The sequence below is a fragment of the Myxocyprinus asiaticus genome, chromosome 5 (genome assembly GCF_019703515.2).
Source record: "Myxocyprinus asiaticus isolate MX2 ecotype Aquarium Trade chromosome 5, UBuf_Myxa_2, whole genome shotgun sequence".
Classification (NCBI taxonomy): domain Eukaryota; kingdom Metazoa; phylum Chordata; class Actinopteri; order Cypriniformes; family Catostomidae; genus Myxocyprinus; species Myxocyprinus asiaticus.
Genome location: NC_059348.1, coordinates 19,919,472 through 19,939,824, shown reverse-complemented (window position 1 = coordinate 19,939,824; position 20,353 = coordinate 19,919,472). Strand labels below are relative to the sequence as shown.

At 42.4% G+C, this 20,353-nt stretch overlaps 2 protein-coding genes across 2 annotated transcripts in view; both read left to right on the top strand.

The window, feature by feature from the left end:
• Positions 1 to 16,630, top strand: part of LOC127441484 (pinopsin-like) — a 103,115-nt gene extending 86,485 nt beyond the window's left edge. The window contains exon 4 of the mRNA XM_051698983.1: positions 10,538 to 16,630. Coding sequence (XP_051554943.1) covers positions 10,538 to 10,786 — 249 coding nt within the window. The 3' untranslated portion in view covers positions 10,787 to 16,630. The remainder of the gene's footprint in view (positions 1 to 10,537) is intronic.
• Positions 11,916 to 16,630, top strand: LOC127441485 (skin secretory protein xP2-like). The gene is made up of 2 exons (XM_051698985.1): positions 11,916 to 12,653; positions 12,693 to 16,630. The coding sequence occupies exons 1-2, from the start codon at positions 11,916 to 11,918 to the stop codon at positions 13,113 to 13,115; spliced, it is 1,161 nt and encodes a 386-aa protein (XP_051554945.1). The 3' UTR covers positions 13,116 to 16,630.
• Positions 16,631 to 20,353: the final 3,723 nt, after the last annotated feature.

Here is a 20,353-nt window from a genome sequence, read left to right as displayed (position 1 = left end):
TCTGTAGACCCTGAAGAACTACAGAAGTCCGATGAGGGAACGAGGCATGGTCTGGAGGGATTCAGCCTCCTGGCACCTCTTAGGAACCTGATGATCAGGTCGTGCTTCCCTAAGGACTTACCATCGACTGCGTCATGGTGTGCTGCTATCGCAGCAACGTACACCTTCAAGGTGGAAGGGGACAGCCTCCCTTCCAACCTCTCTTGCAGGAAGGAAAGCACTGATCTGACTGCGCATCTCTGGGGTCTTCCCGATGGGAAGAACACCACTTAGCGAACAGATGCCACTTAAAGGCATACAGGCACCTCGTAGAGGGGGCCCTAGCCTGAGTGATCGTGTCTACCACCACAGGTGGGAGACAGCTTAGGTCTTCCGCGTCCCGTCCAGGGGCCAGACATGGAGATTCCAGAGGTCTGGGCACGGGTGCCAGATGGTGCCCCTTCCCTTAGAAAGAAGGTCCTTCCTCAGGGGAATTCGCCAGGTGGGAGCTGTCGCGAGGAGCGTGAGGTCCGAGCACCACGTCTGGGTGGGCCAGTAGGGTGCTACCAGGACGACCTGCTCCTCATCCTCCCTGACCTTGCACATGGTCTGTGCAAGCAGGCTCACTGGGGGAAACGCATATTTGCGCATGCCAGGGGGCCAGCTGTGTGCCAGCGCATCTGTGCCGAGGGGGGCCTCGGTCAGGGCGTACCAGAGCGGGCAGTGGGGAGGATTCTTGGGAGGCGAACAGGTGTACTTGTGCCTGTTGAATTGACTCCAAATCAGCTGGACCACCTGAAGGTGGAGTCTCCACTCTCTCCTGAGGGTAACCTGTTGTGACAGCGCATCCGCTGTAGTGTTGAGGCTGCCCGGGATGTGAGTGGCTTGCAGCGACTTGAAGTGCTACTGACTCCAGAGGAGGAGACGGCAGGCGAGTTGTGACGTATAACGAGAGCGCAAACCACCTTGGCGGTTGACATATACTACCGTTGTCGTGTTGTCTGTCTGAAATAACACGTGCTTGCCCTGGATCAACGGCTGAAACCTCTGCAGGGCGAACAGAATTGCCAACAACTTGAGGCAGTTGATGTGCCAATGCAGTCGCAGACCCGTCCAGAGGCTGGCGGCTGCGTGCCCCTTGCAAAAAGCACCCCAGCCCATTTTGGAGGCGTCTGTCATGACCACGACGCGCCTGGGGACCAGTTCTAGAGGAACACCTGCCCATAGGAATGAGAGGTCGGTCCAAGGGCTGAAAAGACGGTGACAGACCGACGTAATGGCCACGTGGTGTGTCCCGTGGTGCCATGCCCGTCTCGGGACTCGAGTCCGGAGCCAGTGCTGAAGCGGCCTCATATGCATCAACCCGAGCGGGGTGGCCACCGCCAAGGGTGCCATATGCCCCAGGAGCCTCTGAAAAAGTTTCAGTGGAACCGCTGTTCCCTGTTTGAACGTCTTCAAACAGGCCAGCACCGACTGGGCGCGCTCGTTCGTAAGGCGTGCCATCAAGGAGACTGAGTCCAACTCCAAACCGAGAAAAGATATGCTCTGAACCGGGAGGAGCTTGCTCTTTTCCCAGTTGACCCGAAGCCCTAGTCGGCTGAGGTGTGAGAGCACCAGGTCCTTGTGTGCGCACAATACGTCTCGAGAGAGAGCTAGGATTAGCCAGTCGTCGAGATAGTTGAGAATGCGAATGCCCACCTCCCTTAACAGGGCAAGGGCAGCCTCTGCGACCTTCGTAAAGACGCGAGGAGACAGGGACAGGCCGAAAGGGAGGACTTATACGCCTGACCCTCGAACGCGAACCGCAGGAAGGGTCTGTGTCATGGAAGGATCGAGTCATGGAAGTACGCATCCTTCAGGTCTACCACCACGAACCAATCTTGATGCCGGACGCTCGCCAGAATGCGTTTTTGCATCAGCATCTTGAACGGGAGTCTGTGTAAAGCCTAGTTCAGAACTCACAGGTCCAAGATTGGCCTCAACCCACCACCTTTTTTCAGTACGATGAAGTAGGGGCTGAAAAACCCCTTCTTCATCTCGGCTGGAGGGACAGGTTCTATCGCGCCCTTCTTTAGGAGGGTAGCGATCTCCGTGCAAGGTAGCAGCGTTTTCGTCTTTCACCAAGGTGAAGTGGACACCGCTGAACCTGGGCGGATGCCCGGCGAAGTGAATCGCGCAGCCGAGTCGGACGGATTGGAAAGCGCAAGCCATGCGTCCAAGTTCCATGCAAGGGGGACCAAAGGGACAACGTCATCGGACGTACCGGCAGGTGGGCCTTCGAGGTGGGGTGGAGCTCGAGGTGCCACACCACGTCGTGGCCGTGCTGAGTCTAAGGACATCGAAGCACTTACCTGGCTCCTTGTGACCACCCCCTGAACAGCCTGGGACGGGGGAGGAAGAGGCCTGTCCTCGTGACCCGTGGAGACTGTCACATCGGGGGCGGATTTGTGCCACAGCTGGGCGCTCAGGGGCGGGAGACCGCCGCTGGAGCGCCAAACCTGCCAAATAGAGTGGTGGACAGTGGTCGTGATGACGTCCGTACACACCGGATACGTGACCCAGGGAACAAGGAAACCGCTCTTGCTGAGCTCTTGGGTACTGCAGCCACTTGGGCATGCAGCGCAATTAAATGCAAGAAGGTAACAAAAAGATGGAGATCTGCTTACCAGCTCCAGAGCAGCGGGTTTCGTTGTCCCTGGTTCACCCATCTCAAGGGCGCTTTGAAGCCTTTCACGGGTTCTGGGCAGCTGCGAGACGGATGGCGTCTGCTTCCTGCAGTGGGCTCCATGCCGGGGCCGGGCCGAAGTGGCAGGTTGCGGCGGAGCCTCTGCAATCACCGCAGGGGGATGCCCTTGGCGATGAGTAGACGGGTTGTGGGATCTTGAGCTGTGCCAGGGCAGGATATGCCAGCTAGCATCCATCTACTGCTTTATCATCGAAAACTGCTGGGCAAAGTCCTCGACGGTGTTGCCGAATAGGCCCGCCTGGGAAATGGGGGCAGCAAGGAATCGTGTCTTGTTGGCCTCACCCATCTCGACCAGGTTGAGCCAAAGGTGGCGCTCCTGGACCACTAGTGTGGCCATTGCCCACCCGAGAGACCGCGCCGTGACCTCCGACACTCAGAGAGCGAGGTCGGTTGCCGAGCGCAGTTCCTGCATCAATCCCGGGGCGGAACTACCCTCGTGCAGTTCCTTTAGCGCCTTGGCGGACTTGCAGGAGAGCCATGGCGTGCAGGGCGGAGGCGGCTTGTCCAGCGGCACCATAGGCCTTGGCCGTCATAGACGACATAAACCTACAGGCCTTGGACGGGGGCTTTGGGCACCCACTCCAGGTGGTTGTGCTCTGCGGGCATAGGTGCACCGCGAGCGCCTTTATCCACCGGGGGATTGCCGAATAGCCCTTGGCCACCCCACCATCGAGGGTAGTGAGGGCGGGGAAGCTGAAAAGTTTGGGACCGGGCAGTAAAAAGTGCCTCCCGCGACCTTGTCAGCTCTTCATGCACTTCCGGGAAGAAAGGAACGGGGGCGGGGCGTGGCTTTGAGCGGCGCCGCGAGCCCAGGAACCAATCACCAAGCCGCGAGGGTTCAGGGAAGAGCAGTGAGATCCACTCTAACCGACGCTCGCAGCTGCCCGGGAAAGCATGTCATCATCTCCGCGTCAGCCTGTGACTGGGCAATCGACCCCGAACGGAGGAGCCCAGCTGAGGCTTCCGACTGGATGAGCCCGCTCTCCGATGCTGCGCTCGAGAGCTCATCACTTTCACGGGCTCCGAATAAGAGGTTGAACTCGCCGTGAGACGAGCCGGCGGACTCACCCGGAAGCCCGATCGGGGCAGACGAGCGTGCTAGGGAATGGGAGGTCCGCGGGGGGATACTCGGCGGAGGCGGTCCCATTGGGGTCCCCAAATCGCCCCCAGTGCTAGCCGCGCTGGCCTCATACCCGTGGGTAAAAGGACCGAGGAGGGAGCCTCTGGGGTGGCTCGCTTTCTTACGAAGGCGAGCCTTGACCGCAACGTTGCCATGGACATATTCTCGCAATGAGAACATGACCATCCACGAACGCTGTCTCTGCGTGAGCAGTGCCCAGACACGAAAGACAGTGATCATGACCATCAGAAGGTGAGAGATAACGAGCGCAACCAGGAATAACACACAATCGGAAAAGCATCTTTAAAAAGACGCGTCTTTAAAAAGACGTTCCGTGTGTGCGCTCTTTTAGAGAAATATATACTCTTTTAGAGGGGAAAAATGCTCTTTCAGAAAATATACTCTCTAGTTTTTCTGCCGAAGCGCCCAGGGGCGCAGAGGTGAATGAGCAGAGGTGAATGAACATTAATATTCAGCTCATTGAGCATGACCTTTCGGCTCCGAAGAGAAAATCTGAATGAGTGGTTGCATACCAGCTCCTTTTATACCCGTATGTCGGGGGGAGTGGCATGCAAATACCACTCGCCAATTTTCATTGGCCTTTTATCAAAGACCAGAGGTGTCTCGGGCTCCCAAGAGTGACCCCTAGTGTCACTACATCGACACCAACGTCGAGTGAGTGACAGATACGGAACCAAATCTACTGTAAGCTGCTTCAAACCAACTTGAGCAAGCTTTATAAGAGTTCAAAAAAGATGTCATGGTCACTGCATACAGATAGATCAAGAGCCAAGACAACAAAGAAACGGCAGAAAAGCATGTCATTGAGACAGACCTCTCAAGATGGTTCACAGTCACCCTTGTCAGATGTAATATCATATCAGAACTGCTGTCCTGCTTTCAGTTGAACAGCTTTTATCTGGTATCTGAAGGATCACATAAAGCTCTGATAAATTAGTCTCCTCATGCAGTATGCTGTTATTGAGTTTAAAACTGACAAGACCAGGAAGTGTAAAATGTAATAAATGAAGTTATTCAGCAATTATAAGAATGTGTTTCTATTGAAATACAGAGCTACTGTTATGAGGTGCTTTTCATATGGTCACTGAAGGTGAATCCAATTTGATATTACCTCTATTAACCGAAAAATAAATCAGAGATACACAGAGATAAATATAAACCACCAAGATTTTAGTAAAAATTGTGACCCAACAGTTGAAAACCACTGAACTATTGCAGTAAATAACTCTAAATGGTTCAGTGAAGCTGCTTGAAGTTGTCATCTGTTAGCCAATCAGCTGGCTCACATGTAATATATCAAGCCAACCGGCACACATGGTGTAAGCTGATAGGTCCTTTGACATGTAATCGGGTAGCAAATTAACTGCCGTATTCACTCTTTGCTATGTTTGCAAGTAAGACGGTTTCTCTGAAGCATTCTTCAAGTTTTCTCTATAACCCTCCTCCTCCCCAACTTCACTGGTCTAGATCTGCTACTTGGGATTGTATTTATGTCTTGATGCAGCATGTACTGTGTTTGTCTAACTGTGCAGCAGCATAAATATGTAATGCTCACATTAACATGCTAAATTTTTCAGAGTAATAAGTTAACTAATGTTAATGAATACAACCTTATTGTAAATTATTACCAAGATTTTCTTGCATTGTGTCCCATCCCATGCAAATTCAGATGAGTGGGTTTTTTTGTGACCCCATCACTGTATCAAGGAATGAGTGATGTTTCAGGATATGCATCAGATTCCTGCCAATGAAGAACGAATTTCCTGTATGTCATTTTCAGTCTTCAATTCCTCCCAGCCCGTAACTATGGAAACTGTGAGTTGAGGCGAGTTGAAGACTAAAAATGCTGTACAGATACAAGTAACATTTCTTGGCCTGCAGTGATCATCAGTGAATGCACGAACAGAAGATCTGTGGTGAGTGTGGTTCACTGTCTTCTTCCAAAGTGTTTTGGTGATGGTGGCTTCAAAACATGTTAGAACCATTCAGTGGATCAAGTTTCAGGTATATGACTTAAACAAGGGATTTTCACATTGTGTTTACTAACTAATGAGTCATTATAATCTTTAGTTTCAGTCTACGACCAGAACTTATGAATATCAATGAAATAATATGATATACAGTATACGTACCCCAAATTTTAATGTGTGATGAAGTCAAACTCATGCTCCTAACAGAACATTTGCATTCCATTTATGTCTCTGAGAGCCAAATGTTCTTGGAAGTGGTGTGCCTAAAGCCATTAATGTTTAATATCTCTTTTCCACAGTTGGGGAATGGTTCTCAACATCTGATATTTTATTAGACCAAATTAAGTAGCGTTGCTGTCATATTAAGTGGTGGATGACAGCTGTTGCTGGAAAGGAATGCTATATGATTTCCTCTCAATTAATTTTATTAAGTTCATTTTTAATTGCAATTTGATAACTAAGCTGAGCACCCACAGAAAATAGTGATTACTTACAACTCTGCTGTAATTCTGTTCCTTAGAGAGACAAAACAACAGAGTTTGATCGCTAAAACTATTATAACGCCAGAATGGTGGGTAAGCTCCTTTGTGTTGGGGATTTTATTTCAACTCTTCTTTTCTCCAACACTTTAAATTGCTTGTACCTTCATGAAATGAAGATATGTTCTCCTTGCTGATTAATTGCAATTCTTGGTCTTTATATCTTTTCATACCTCAGTCTGCCTGGTAGAGAAGGGTTCTCCTTTATCGCATACACTGTGTCACTGAATTAAATCTTCAGAAGATTGTATGCAAACATTGTGCCCTTCCATTTCTTGAGGAAATGTAGTTGACTATAAGTATACATGATGCAGACAGCGTATACTAAGTACACTACATTTTCTTAAGGGATGTGACATCACAGATTCGGAGTATAGACCTGGCTGTTCCTTTCACTTGAAGGAGCACTTTGGTACTGTATGTGTCATTCATGTCAAGACGACTCATAAATAACAGTTTGTGGTGTGGTAATTGTGAGGTCTTGGTTTGTAAAGTCCTAAATGCTTAAGATATTTCCAAACTTGACTGGTTTGGTCAAAGAAAATCCAGTAGATTAGAGTAGATACACAGAACCTACTTTTTTATTGGAAACATGAACATTGTCATAGGCTTGTTTTTTTTTTTTTTTACACTAAACACAAGCTTTTTAAAATAGCATTTCAGCTGGAAAGAGCGCCACCCAATAGTGGTACTATTCTTTTACTGTAGATATCCTTCATTTTAAGTTAAAAAATAAAATAAATAAATAATAATAATTAGAATGCTTACAAATATTTATCTGTTTTAAATAAATACAGAATCATGGTTTTATTCAAAAACATTCTGAATAGAAAAGTCTGCCTGGCAGATGACAAATGAGAAAAATCCCATTGACTTTCACTGAAAAGGTCCCATACACATATCTGGGGATCAGGGGTCTTTGGGATGATCTCTTTTGATGTGGGCAAGTAAGCATCCAGTTACTAATGCCCTAGCAACCTCCTAGCAACACACTAGCATTACCCTGACAATGCAAAAATATAAAGTTTCATAAAAATACACTACCGTCCAAAGTTTAGGGTCACTTAATCATTCTTTTTTTTTTTTTTTTTCAAATTTTAGAATAATAGTAAAGTTATCACAACTATGGAATAATAGAAATGGAATTATGGGAATTATGTTGCGACACAAAAATAAAAAATAAATCAAAACTATGTTATATTTGAGCATCTTCAAAGTGGCCACACTTTGCCTAGATTTTGCAGAAATGTACTCTTGGCATTTTCTCAAACAATTCTTGAGGTATCACCCTGGGATGCTTTTTAAACACTATTGAAGGAGTTCCCATCTATATGCTGGGCTCTTAGTGGCTGCTTTTCTTAATTATTCGGTCCAAGACATCCATTTCAAAAACAATTCTTTTTTTATTTATTTATTTTTATACAATTTTAGTTTTGTAATTAAATAAATTAATATGTTGGCACAATTATATTTTTGTCTACAAAATTAATTTCAAACATTTAAGCATACACCTTCAGATCAAAAGATTTTTAAGATCATGAGAAACATTTCAGGAAAGTGACCCCAAACTTTTGAACATTAATATATACAATTTTTTTGCTTATTCTTTTATTCATTGTTGTGGAGAATCCAAAGGCGTTTTGACCAAATACAAGATTAAGATTTGTTTTTCACTGTTTGTAACTCATTTTTGACCCAAAGACTACAGTGCATAAGAATATGTATTATTATCAATGTCATAAAACATTTCTGTATTTAATACATTTAATTTAGATTCTTTACTCCTAAATATTGTCAAAAGAATATCCAGCATAAAACAGTTAAAGGTGTTTCATTAAAGATTTTATATAATGTGCTTCTCCTTTTTTTCCACGGCACACTATCTTTCAATGTCCAAAGTAGAAATGTGAAACATTGACATCTTTGTGATATTGTTTAACTTCATTATTTATTCATCTGTATGTTTTGATATTTTCAAGTCTTCTTGAAACAGAATCACATATACAGTATATATTATTTAAGAAAGATCCAGCCATTTATAGAGCAACATGAAATATAATACATGGCTGGCTCTATGCTTTGCCCTCAGCTTTATTATGCATGACCTCACTATGGTTATTACTATGTCATTTCACTGCTTATTAGCTTCTGTTACCTTTGTTACATTTACCAATGACCTCCCGCTGTACAGAACGGACAAAATTACTTCTCTTTCATAAATTAATTACAGCTTTGTAAATTATTGAGCCGGTGTACATTGTTATCAGCAATTATTCCATTGCAAATTGTATAATTGTTCTGTTTCGAAAAAAAGTAATTAAGTGAGAATTTGATACATTTAGAAATGGTAGTGATGATGAATATAAAAGGGCAGAAGTCTCTTTACAAGTGGTAGCACTGAAGATGGAGAAGTGTGAATAAGAGAGGGACCCTTTATTAATCAGAATGTCTAAATGAGCTGTAATTGTTGTCTATGACCAGTCATGGTTGATGGACTTATTCTTCATCGCTAAAGGGAAATGACTCATTAGAAGTATACGGCTGTTATGAAGTATGCAGATACTGAAATTAATGTGGGTGTTTTCATTTGCAAGGTCATGTGAAGTTAATGCATTGACAGAAATGGAAAAAGTCTTATCAAACACCATAAAATATGGTTTATTTGTTTTTCTTACTTCTGAGGCAAATGCAGCTATTACTGCTTGCAGTACAGCTGTAAGAGACTAGTTTAAAATCTGTACAAGGTTCTTTCTTCAATGGTCACTTGTTTCTATGCATTTGCAATGAATGGGGCCTTGGAGAAAGGATGCAAAATCACCATAAAAGTATCATAAAAGTTGTCCATTTAACTTGTGCACTACATTCCAAGTTTTCTGAATCCAGACGAGATCAGAATTCTCAAGATCGGAAATTGCTACTCCTCTCTTGAATGTCCCAAGGAGAGCTATAGGGCTGTAAAAAGCTCATGAGTGCCAATGCATTGTCCATAATTCGGCAAGTGCTTTTGAAATTTATTCCATAAAGCTTACTACTACAGTACTTACTAATTACTTTCTATTTTCATAGATCTATTTGTATCTAGTACTTAGTTTTAGATACTAAGTATTCCGATAGTAGCCTGTATCTTTTTCAGTTTTGCTAGTGTGTATTCATTATTTACTAGTACTTATTCATCATTACAGACTTATTTCTACTTCCACTATTACTGGCAACAATTTGTTACATTTCGCCTTTGAATTCTATGGGGATCTATGGTTCAGATATCCACTATTCACTTCTGACTAGTATAAATTCCAATAGTGACTAGTATCTTTTTATATATATATTACTAGTACTTATTCATTAGATACTACTGTCTATACCAGTTTACTACTTATTTATTAGATATCAGTACTTATTATTACGCTCTATTGTCAGTTCCAGATGTTACTAGTAACGTTTTTCATCAAACTAGTTACTAACTACTTTTTTTCTTGTCAGATGTAACCACTAGTCAGAATGGGTACTGAATAGTTCAATTAAAAATATTATTAGTAAAATGTAAGATGTTACTAGTAAAACTTGGAATAGACACTAGTGTCTAGTAAATAACTACTAATAAAACTGGAATAGTTTTAATACTATTTAATAATTAGTTACAACTAAAAGAATAAATAAAAAAATACTAGTCACTGTTGGAATACATAGTCGGAAGTGAATAGTTAATATCTAAACCACAGATGCCTTGAATGGCAAAAATGTGCAATTTGTAACAACAATTGCTGTACAACTAGTATAAGTACTAGAAAGATTAATAAAAGGTACTAGTCACCATTGGAATACTTACTAGTAACTAAAAAAGTAGCAGTAGTAACACACACACACACACACAAAAACATACTAGTAAGTTTTAATGAATAAATGATAAAAGTGATTGCCATACTATACAGTATTTTGCCTTGGAAGAGTATTTTAGTAGTACACTTCACACATATAGTATACTTGACATGCACAGCCAATCATCATGTAAACCAGAATGCAAATGAAAACATAAATAAAAGATTGATAACCATGCTTCGTTCCAACAAATTGCTGTCAGTCGTCAGTAAGTACTGAGAATATTTTAGCATTGTTGATATCTAATGCCATCTTGTACTTATTTGTGTGGTTGTATCTGTGTTAGTTCTACAGGTGTTTCAGAGCGCTTCTCCAATGTGACACACCTCAGCGAGGTTCCAGTCTTAAGAGTTCTTCAAAGGCAACTAAACTGTTTCGGCCTGGATGGCGCACAGAAAACAACTTTACTTTTGAGGTTGCCTCAGTTGGGCACACAGCGACACCCAACCAGGCTAACCCAGTGGAGGATGGCCCTCCATCTACGGATAATGCCAAACCAGCAGTGGTATCCCTTGTGGCTCATTACAACGGTTGACAGCTATTCTTTGTCAAAAATGCCAACACTTGAAGAAACTTTTCACACATAATTAGGGAAATGCAGTAAGACATTAAGAAGATTTTACAAAGGTATGATAAAATACTATAAAAGACACTCTTCTGAGTGTCTTTTCAGTAGCTACTTTTCGAAGAGCAGAGAGCATTTTTTAAAAGTCCTTTGGAGAAAACAATGTTTGTAACACTGTTTAACCTGATTTTTTGTTGTAAGATGAATGTTCAAGCTCAATTAGTACTAAAGTTATTTGCACATCACTTGCCACTCCACAAGCAATTACAAATTCATGCTCACATTGTCACAGTCACAGTCACCATGTTTCCTAGGACTCTTATTTTGAATGGTTTTCATCCTCTGTCTCCTGTTTTCCCCGGACTACGTTTCCCAGCATTCACTCCCCTCATCACTGCCATCTGTTCCCCATCATTGTTCTCGATTCTGTCATCAGCCCTCCTGTGTATAAATACCCACTAGTTTAGTCCCATCATTGTCAATTCTTGTTCATTGTTAGTTGTTACACTGTTTATGTTAACCCCAACGACTGTCTTGTTTTGTAGCTTAAATCATCGTCTTCTGTGTATACTCGTCTTCATGCTGTTGTCAATTAAAGTATCCCTGCACTTTGATCCCGCTCTCTCGCCTCATCCCTACAAACGTGACAGAAGAACTGACCCACAAACAATATGGATATACCTGCTGTTAGGATTATCCTCCTCGAGCAAGGGGACCGTCCAGTTGAGGATCATGTCCTTGAGTTTTTCCATCTGGCGAATTTGGTGCACTATGAGGACCACTCTCTGCTGGCTTTCTTCAGAGCTGGTCTGAATAGTGCACTGAATGAGCTGATGCCTCCGGCGGATCCTCACTGGACGCTGGCTGACTACACGGAGGTGGCTCTGCAACTCTGTGGCTCACCCTTCACTGTGGGAAGGGAGGATGAGGACAACTGCTCCAAGCCTTCCACGGCTCCTTGCTCCAAGCCTTCCACGGCTCTTTGCTCCAAGTCTTCCACAGCCCCTGTCTCCATGGTAACTCCTCTCCATACATTCCCCCTAAATAATTTTTTTTTGGAGGGGCTCACCATCTCCAAGCTCTGGTGGTCGATTCCCCAATGCAGTCTGTGGTAGTGGCCACAGAGGTGACATTTCCCCTGTACGCTGGTGTTTTTGGCGGGAACCCCGGGCCACAACCAGCGCCCATGCCTGCCACGGTTAATGAACCAGTGCCCATGCCTGCCACGGTTAACGAACCAGTGCCCATGCCTGCCACGGTAAACGAGCCAGTGCCCATGCCTGCCATGGTAAACGAGCCAGTGCCCATGCCTGCCACGGTAAACGAGCCAGTGCCCATGCCTGCCACGGTAAACGAGCCAGTGCCCATGCCTGCCACGGTTAACGAACCAGTGCCCATGCCTGCCACGGTAAACGAGCCAGTGCCCATGCCTGCCATGATTATCAAGCCCATGCCCATGCCTACCACAGTTAACGAGCCAGTGCCCATGCCTGCCACAGTTAACGAGCCAGTGCCCATGCCTGCCACAGTTAACGAGCCATCGCCAATGCCTGTAGCCTCGACCATCCCAGAGCCAATGCTTGTAGCCTCGACCGTCCCAGAGCCAATGCCTGTAGCCTCGACCGTCCCAGAGCCAATGCCTGTAGCCTCGACCGTCCCAGAGCCAATGCCTGTAGCCTTGACTGTCCCAGAGCCAATGCCTGTAGCCTCGACCGACCCAGAGCCAATGCCTGTAGCCTCGACCGTTCCCGTAACAACGCTCCCAGCTGTCCGGAAAAGGAGGAGAAGGAAAGGGACACCTTCTTCCCAGTCTCTGCCTGTACTCACAACCACGGAGGTCGTTCCCTAGTCTCTGCCTGTACTCACGACCACGGAGGTCGTTCCCCAGTCTCTGCCCATACTCCTGAACACGGAAATCGTTCCCCAGTCACTGCCTGTGCTCAAGGGAATTGTTTCCCAGTCATCCAGGGCTCTTAGTCCCGAGCCTCCCACGGCTCCACCTTGCATAGCTTCGCCCCTCGAGCCTCCCACAGCTCCGCCTCCCATGGCTTCACCCCTCCAGCCTCCCACAGCTCCGCCTCCCATGGCTTTGCCCCTCGAGCCTTCCACGGCTCTGCCTCCCATGGCTTCGCCCCTCGAGCCTCTCACGGCTTCTCCTTCCATGGCTTCGCCTCTCAAGCCTCTCATGGCTTCGCCTTCCAAGTCTTCGCCCCTCGAGTCTTCCACGGCTCTGCCCTCTGAATCTTCCACGACCTCACCATCTATCACAGAACTTCCTGATGGAGTGGTGGTGGCATAGTGGACTAAAGCACTGAACTGGTAAGCAGAAGGTTGTTGGTACGATCCCCACAGCCACCACCACTGTGTCCTTGAGCAAGGCACTTAACTCCAGGTTGCTCCAGGGGGATTGTCCCTGTAATAATGGCACATTATAAAGCCAGTGCCCATGCCTACCACGGTTAACGAGCCAGTGCCCATGCCTGCCACGGTTAATGAGCCAGCACCAATGCCTGTAGCCTCGATCGTCCCAGAGCCTTGTCCATCCCAGAGCCTTGTCCGCCTTCCATGGCTTCGCCCCTCAAGCCTCTCATGGCTCTGCCTTCCATGGCTTCGCCCTTCGAGCCTCTCCCGGCTCAACCTGCCTTCGTCGAGCCGTCCACGGCTCCGCCCTCAGAGCCTTCCACAGCTCTGCCCTCAGAGTCTTCCACGGCTCTGCCCTCTGACCTCACGACCTCACCATCTATCACAGAACCTCCTGATGGAGTGGTGGTGGCATAGTGGAATAAAGCACTGAACTGGTAAGCAGAAGGTTGTTGGTTCGATCCCCACAGCCACCACCATTGTGTCCTTGATTAAGGCGCTTAACTCCAGGTTGCTCCAGGGGGATTTTCCCTGTAATAACGGCACTGTAAGTTGCTTTGGATAAAAGTGTCTGCCAAACGCATAAATGTAAATGTAAACCTCCTGACCCAGTCCCTGCCCTGTGGCTGCCTCCCAGGCCTCCTGACCCAGTCCCTGCCCTGCGGCCACCTCCCAGGCCTCCTGACTCTACCCCTGTCCTATGGTTACCCCCTGGCCTCCTGGGGCCAGTTGCACCAGCTATACGTACGTTACAACTTAGCCTAGTTGTGGCGTAAATAGGCACTAAGTCACAGTTTACGCACTACTAAATATTTGAGCGTTGCACCATTAAACTTAGGTAGAACGTAAACCTACGTATAAACTAAATATTTACGGAAGCCTCTGACCAGGAGTAACTGATGGAATAAAAAAGCAGACTGATATTTTATTACATCAATGAGCTCGTGTTTTGCGTGAGAAGCTTCAATGCTTTCGACATATATGATGATGTTGACATTTACACTCCTTTACATTTACGAGATAGAAAAAAAAACGTACTTTTAAGCGGCTCTTCAGCATGAAACCAATCTAATGATGCAGTTTTCAGGATGCGTCGCCCGGTGTCAAGTTTCAACATATACGAAATATATAAGATATTAAAATGAATAAAATGTCTATTTTTCCAGCCTGTTGTATAAGTATTTATCACCCCTTATTTATTTTAGATACAGCTCCTATTTATTGTTATTTACACAGGGCAAATATACTATTTATCAAATGTAGCTACTTTTATTAGGTATCATATTTTAATTGGGATTTATTTTATTACATCTGACAGTTACGGGTTACAAGGTTTGAACATCAACCATTACGAGCTAAAACTGAAATGCACGGCTTTTTAATACTTCTGTGTACAAACTTGAAGGCTGTTTATTGGATCAATACAGGTAAACGTCATATTATGCGACTATGCATTACTTTACGGAGAGCTTACAACCTACTAGTTAAGTCTTGCCTTAAGAACAGGTGGTGCAACCAAATTAAGCACTGACTTAGTTACAAACTAACTAGTAGTTACTAAGAACCTAGTGTGAACTTTACGTCCTAACTTACGTGAGAACTTACGCACAGCTGGTGCAACCCTACCCTGATCACCCCCAGACTCCTCCATGGTCTTCTCCTGGATCCTCCCCAGTCACCTGTTTCCTCCTGCCCTCCTCCACCTTTAAATGCCAGGAGTCGCCTTGTGGGGGGGGGGGTTAATGTCACAGTCACAGTCACCATGTGTCCTAGGACTCTTATTTTGAAATGGTTTTCATCCTCTGTCTCCTGTTTTCCCTGGATTACGTTTCCCAGCATTCACTTCCCTCATCACTGCCATCTGTTCCCCATCATTGTCACCTGTTCCCGATTCTGTCATCAGCTCTCCTGTGTATAAATACCCACTAGTTCAGTCCCATCATTGTCAGTTCTTGTTCGTTGTTAGTTGTTACAGTGTTTATGTTAACCCCAACGACTGTCTTGTTTTGTAGCTTAAGTCATCGTCTTCTGTGCATCCTCGCCTTCTTGCCATTGTCAAATAAAGTATCCCTGCACTTTGATCCCACTCTCTCACCTCATCCCTACAAACGTGACACACATTTGTCTTTGTTAAAATGTGTTAAAATTACACGGAGGACCATTTAAGTTTGAGATTAAATATTTTGTCATTCTTGTGACAATTATCTAAACTACTATGACACTGTTTAGATGAAACAGAACAAGATCAAGAGAAAGAAAAAGAAACCATTGTGTCGTGTTATGAGAGTTGTGATCCTATATCTGCATAAGTAATCATTTGAAAAATAGTTTTTCTTTTGTTCTGGTTTATTTTCTGTCCTGCTGTTTGCTTTTATGTTTGGTTTTTGATTACTTAAGAAAATCGGAAACAACATTGTTCGAACATTAACTTGAATGTAGCAATCCCGCACATCAGCACTTTATATTTCAGCAAATAGACCATTGGGGTAATTTTCATAGCCACGGTCTATTCCATTGATTATCTGTCCATTTGATTTCTGGAGGAAGTTAGAATAATAAATGAAATGTAATAGTGTTGAAAATGGCTTCAGAATTGTTTACTTTTAAGTTATTTTTAATGACTAATTTTAGATGTATGTGCCGGTGAAGAGCCCCGGCTTTATCGTTGTCAACATATTAAATTAGTTACAATCTCTAAACACATTCCTTTTATTAAAAGGAATGCACAAATTTAATTCTAAAATGTAAGTAGATGTTCGAGATGAGCAGAACTTAAAGTTCAAGGTTCTGTAATTTTTTTTAGAATAAGATGTTCTAAAAAGCTCTTTTAAATATTTTAATATGCTCCTTTTACTTGTGCATGACCTGTGTTTTATTTTCATTCACTCAGTGATGCTTCAGTCTTATTTGCTTTATGTTTGAAACAATAATGCAGTAATAAATATCAGAATAATGCACAGAACTCCACAGTATGTTTACCTTGCTGACAGCAGTATATCTACGAACATATTATTGCCTAAAACTAGGCTAAAGAATATGAAGAGGACTTGCTTATTTGGTCTGTACAAAGCATGTGCAAATATTATGTGACTCATATGAGTCATCTAGATTCAGACTGTTAAAGATCATAATTAAAATTTTTACCTGTAAAATAATAAAAATAATAAAAAATACAATTAAAATAATGTCAAATGAACTAAATATGTGAAAAATTGTTCACAATATCCATTTTTTAAATTTTAAACATCTTTTGTCCTCACAGGGGTGGAAACTCACTGATAAGACCATTCATGTATGACGGTTGTAGTATAGTTGTAATATACAATACAAAATGTATTATTTTATAATATGTACTTCGTAAAGTTTGTGAAAATCTCAAACAAAGCTGTTGTATATTTGGGATTTCAAACTGTTTAATAAAAGGTCTTTGAAAGCAGAGTGGCGCATTTTGGAGACATTTGCAACATTGTCTCGTGATAACTCTTGACTACATGGCAAAATCTTAAGTCAAGGCTCTTACAAAAGTTACAACTTTTATTCACATAGAGACCAATCAGTAAACAAACAGATTTGCAGATCAATACAATGTAGGCATAAAATGTTAGCTAGCTATTTTAAGAAAGGACACGTCTGTGAACAAATTTAGTTTCATATTTAGTGGTATGCTAAAGTTATTTTCCTATTAAACTCATGGTTTTAGGGTTAGGGTTTGGGTAAGGGGTTAGACTTTATGGTCTGGTTTAGGTTCGGATTAGGGGTTACATTTTGGAAAAATCATAATAACATTGTTGGCTGGTTCATTATTTTTCTCAATGGAAGTAAAAGTCATACATGTTTGAGTGCATACACGACAACTTGATTTCTAATGATTTTGCCATCTCGTATTATTTCAACTTGCCATGAGACCGGGTTAGACATTATCTTTTGTTAGCCTTATGTTAAAGAGCTTCCACATCTTAACCTCTAGATTCTGTCAACAGTAGAGTTGCAAGTCTAGTGTGTTTCACTGAATTCCATGTATTTACACTTGAGGAGGATACGTATGTGAGAATCTGACACAATGGCAGTGTGTAAAGAAGTTAAACTGTAAGTCAAGAAAGAGTTTTGGCAAACTTTGCTTATCAGGTTTCTATGGCCCAAATGAAATCATAGTTTCAGTTAACCCTCAAACTCTCTCATTCATTTAAAATTCTCAAGCTTTTTTAAAGCTCAAGAGTGTCATTTTTTATGTGTTAAAACACTTTCTTAGCTTAATATGTAGACATACAAGTTCATCATTTTTAGGTTGATTTCCCTGGAAAGTGTAAACACTGTGGCTCTGTGGTGTTATCAAAATGGTATCACTTTACAGTAAGGTTCCCATTGTAGTAAAGGGGTTCATTAATGACTTACTCATCTTCAAATATTATAAATAATTTATGTGCAGTTGTAACAGCATGAATAAAACGGGTGACTTTCATGCCATACTTGCCAAATAGTGAGTCAATTTAAACTATAAATGCTTAATAAGGGTACTTATTAATACTTATTTTAATCAAAATAATGAAATGTCATAATTCATGATTTATATCATGATGCAGAAAAAAATAGACTACACTGTTTTTCTACAGTAACATACTGGCAACACTGTTGCCAGCTAGTTACTGTAAAAACCTGATAACGGTAAGCTGCTGCAATGTCGTTTACAGTAATATACTGATTACTGTAATTGGTAGCTGAGGTATATTACTGTAAATATATAAATTGTACAGTAACTAGCAATAAATATCCCTAACATTATTTTTTTTTTTTATATTTTACTGTTATTATTATATACAATTTATTAATAATAAAGAAAACACTTTTTTATTTTCGTTTTTTTATTGGAGCATGACAAGAATAAGGGAACTGGATCATGACATGATTTATAGTAAAACATTAAAGGAATAGTTGTCCCAAAAATAAAAATTCTCTCATCATTTTCTCACCCTCTTGCCATACCAGATGTATACGACTTTCTTTCTTCTGCTGAACACAAACAAATATTTTTAGAAGAATATTTCAGCTCTGTAGGTCCATATAATGCAAGTGAATGGTGGCTAGAAATTTGCAGCTTCAAAAATCACATAAAGGCAGCATAGAAGTAATCCATAAGACTCCAGTGGTTAAATCCAGAGATATCATTGGTGTGGGTGAGAAACAGATCAATATTTAAGTCCTTTTTTTGTGTGTGTGTAAATCTCCACCTTTGACCAGCCCCAAAAAGTATGTGGTTATATGCACAAAGAGTGTGAATCACCAAAAAACAAGATGATCCTGGAAGTGAAAGTGGAGGTTTAACCGCTCTTATGGAGTCTTATGGATTACTTCTATGCTGACTTTAATGTGATTTTTGGAGCTACAAAGTTCTGGTCACCATTCACTTGCATTGAATGGACCTACAGAGCTGAAATTTTCTTCTAAAAATCTTTGTTTGTGTTCTGCTGAAGAAAGAAAGTCATACATATCTGGAATGGCATGAAGGTGAGTAAATAATGAGAGAATTTTCATTTTTGGGAGAACTGTCCCTTAAAGTAAAAGACTACACAAATACAACAATTAAGTGCAGGGCTACAAGGATCAAGTGATCACTGAAAGATAATAATATATGATCAGTGTTAATGTTAAGTCATGAAGTCATCACACACAATACTTCCCAAAATCTCCTTTAACTTTCACATAAGACGCTTTCTTGTACCCGAAACAGCAAGCTGGAGCGCAACGCAAAAGTGAACGTGCGGGTCTCATTTAACGTTTAACTTGACGCACTGTCTTAAAAATGTAACTTTCATGACGCAAGAAAAAACAGTGAAACGCGGGTCTCAAGGCACATTTTAAAATGCTGAACTGCTTTCAACTGACAAACCGTCTTAAAAATACAACCCTCACGATGTGAGAAAAAAAAAAAAAACAGTGAGACGCAACGCAATGACTAAAGATGTACCAACACTTAAAAATAAGGCAGACAGAAAACAAGTATGTGTCCTCTGTGTACAGCCACAAAGTAAACTTTATTCTTTCAATAACAGTTTTCTTATTTCTCTGTAAATATTTCTCTTGAATTATCATCTTATTACTGCTTGTACTTACTTAATTTCATGTGATAACACTTAATAATAACAGTACATGAATAATCATGAATTAATTCCTGAATTAATAGTTACTTCTGCATAAATTAATGATGAGTTAAGGAATGGACTAATCAGGAACTAATGAAGAGCTAACATTAACTACGACATGACTCATTTGAATTCATGCTTTAATAATAGTCACCATGTTTGATAGTTAATGCATAATTAACATTAGAGAATAAACTAAATCAAACAGCCTTTATAAGAAAGAATGTGAAGTACTTTAACCTTGAATTAAACATTCATATTTAATATTGAAATAATTAAATTATTTTATACTTTTAGCTGTCTGCAATTTTGCCACAAACGTCATTGAATGACGCAGTATAATTCAGCCATTTTTTAAATGGACATTAAAAAAAAACGTAGAAAAACACAAAATAATAATAATCAACAATAATTTGATCTTGTCTTTATGTTGTTCGATCAATATTTCTTCTTGTTACATATATTTCTCAATATTTTTCTTGGTTACTTAGTGAGTTTCATCAGTACTGTGGTGAACATCAGTTAAGATGGCATTCCAGGGACCAGTTTATGGCAGGGCCCCTCTCTAACTGCCGGTGTAGAAAAAGATGTACCTCACTGTGATTGGATCCTTGGTGAATGAACATAAACAAATGTTCAGCAACATCAGATAAGATGCTAAGACAACTGCCAGACACCTCTTACAGGGCAGGAAGGGGGACCTTCTGCACACACCAAACTCATTCCTAAGGTTTAAGCAAGATCTCCCATAAATTCCTTCAGGACCTTCCGGATGCAGCAGCAGTGGAGGGCCACAGAAATCTATTCTATAGATCTATAGGTTTGGAGGCCTTAAATTAATATAAACTGCAACACATCCACTCCATCTTCATGCAAAGCACAGTTTATGTTAATGGTTATTGACTGTTAACACAACAGTTCATGGGACAGACCTATTAACAGATAAACGAATGCACGGATGATGACTTAACCGTTTCTTATCGTGTTTGGTCTCTATCTGTTCCATATGATGCCTTTAATAATTTGATAGAGGTTTGGT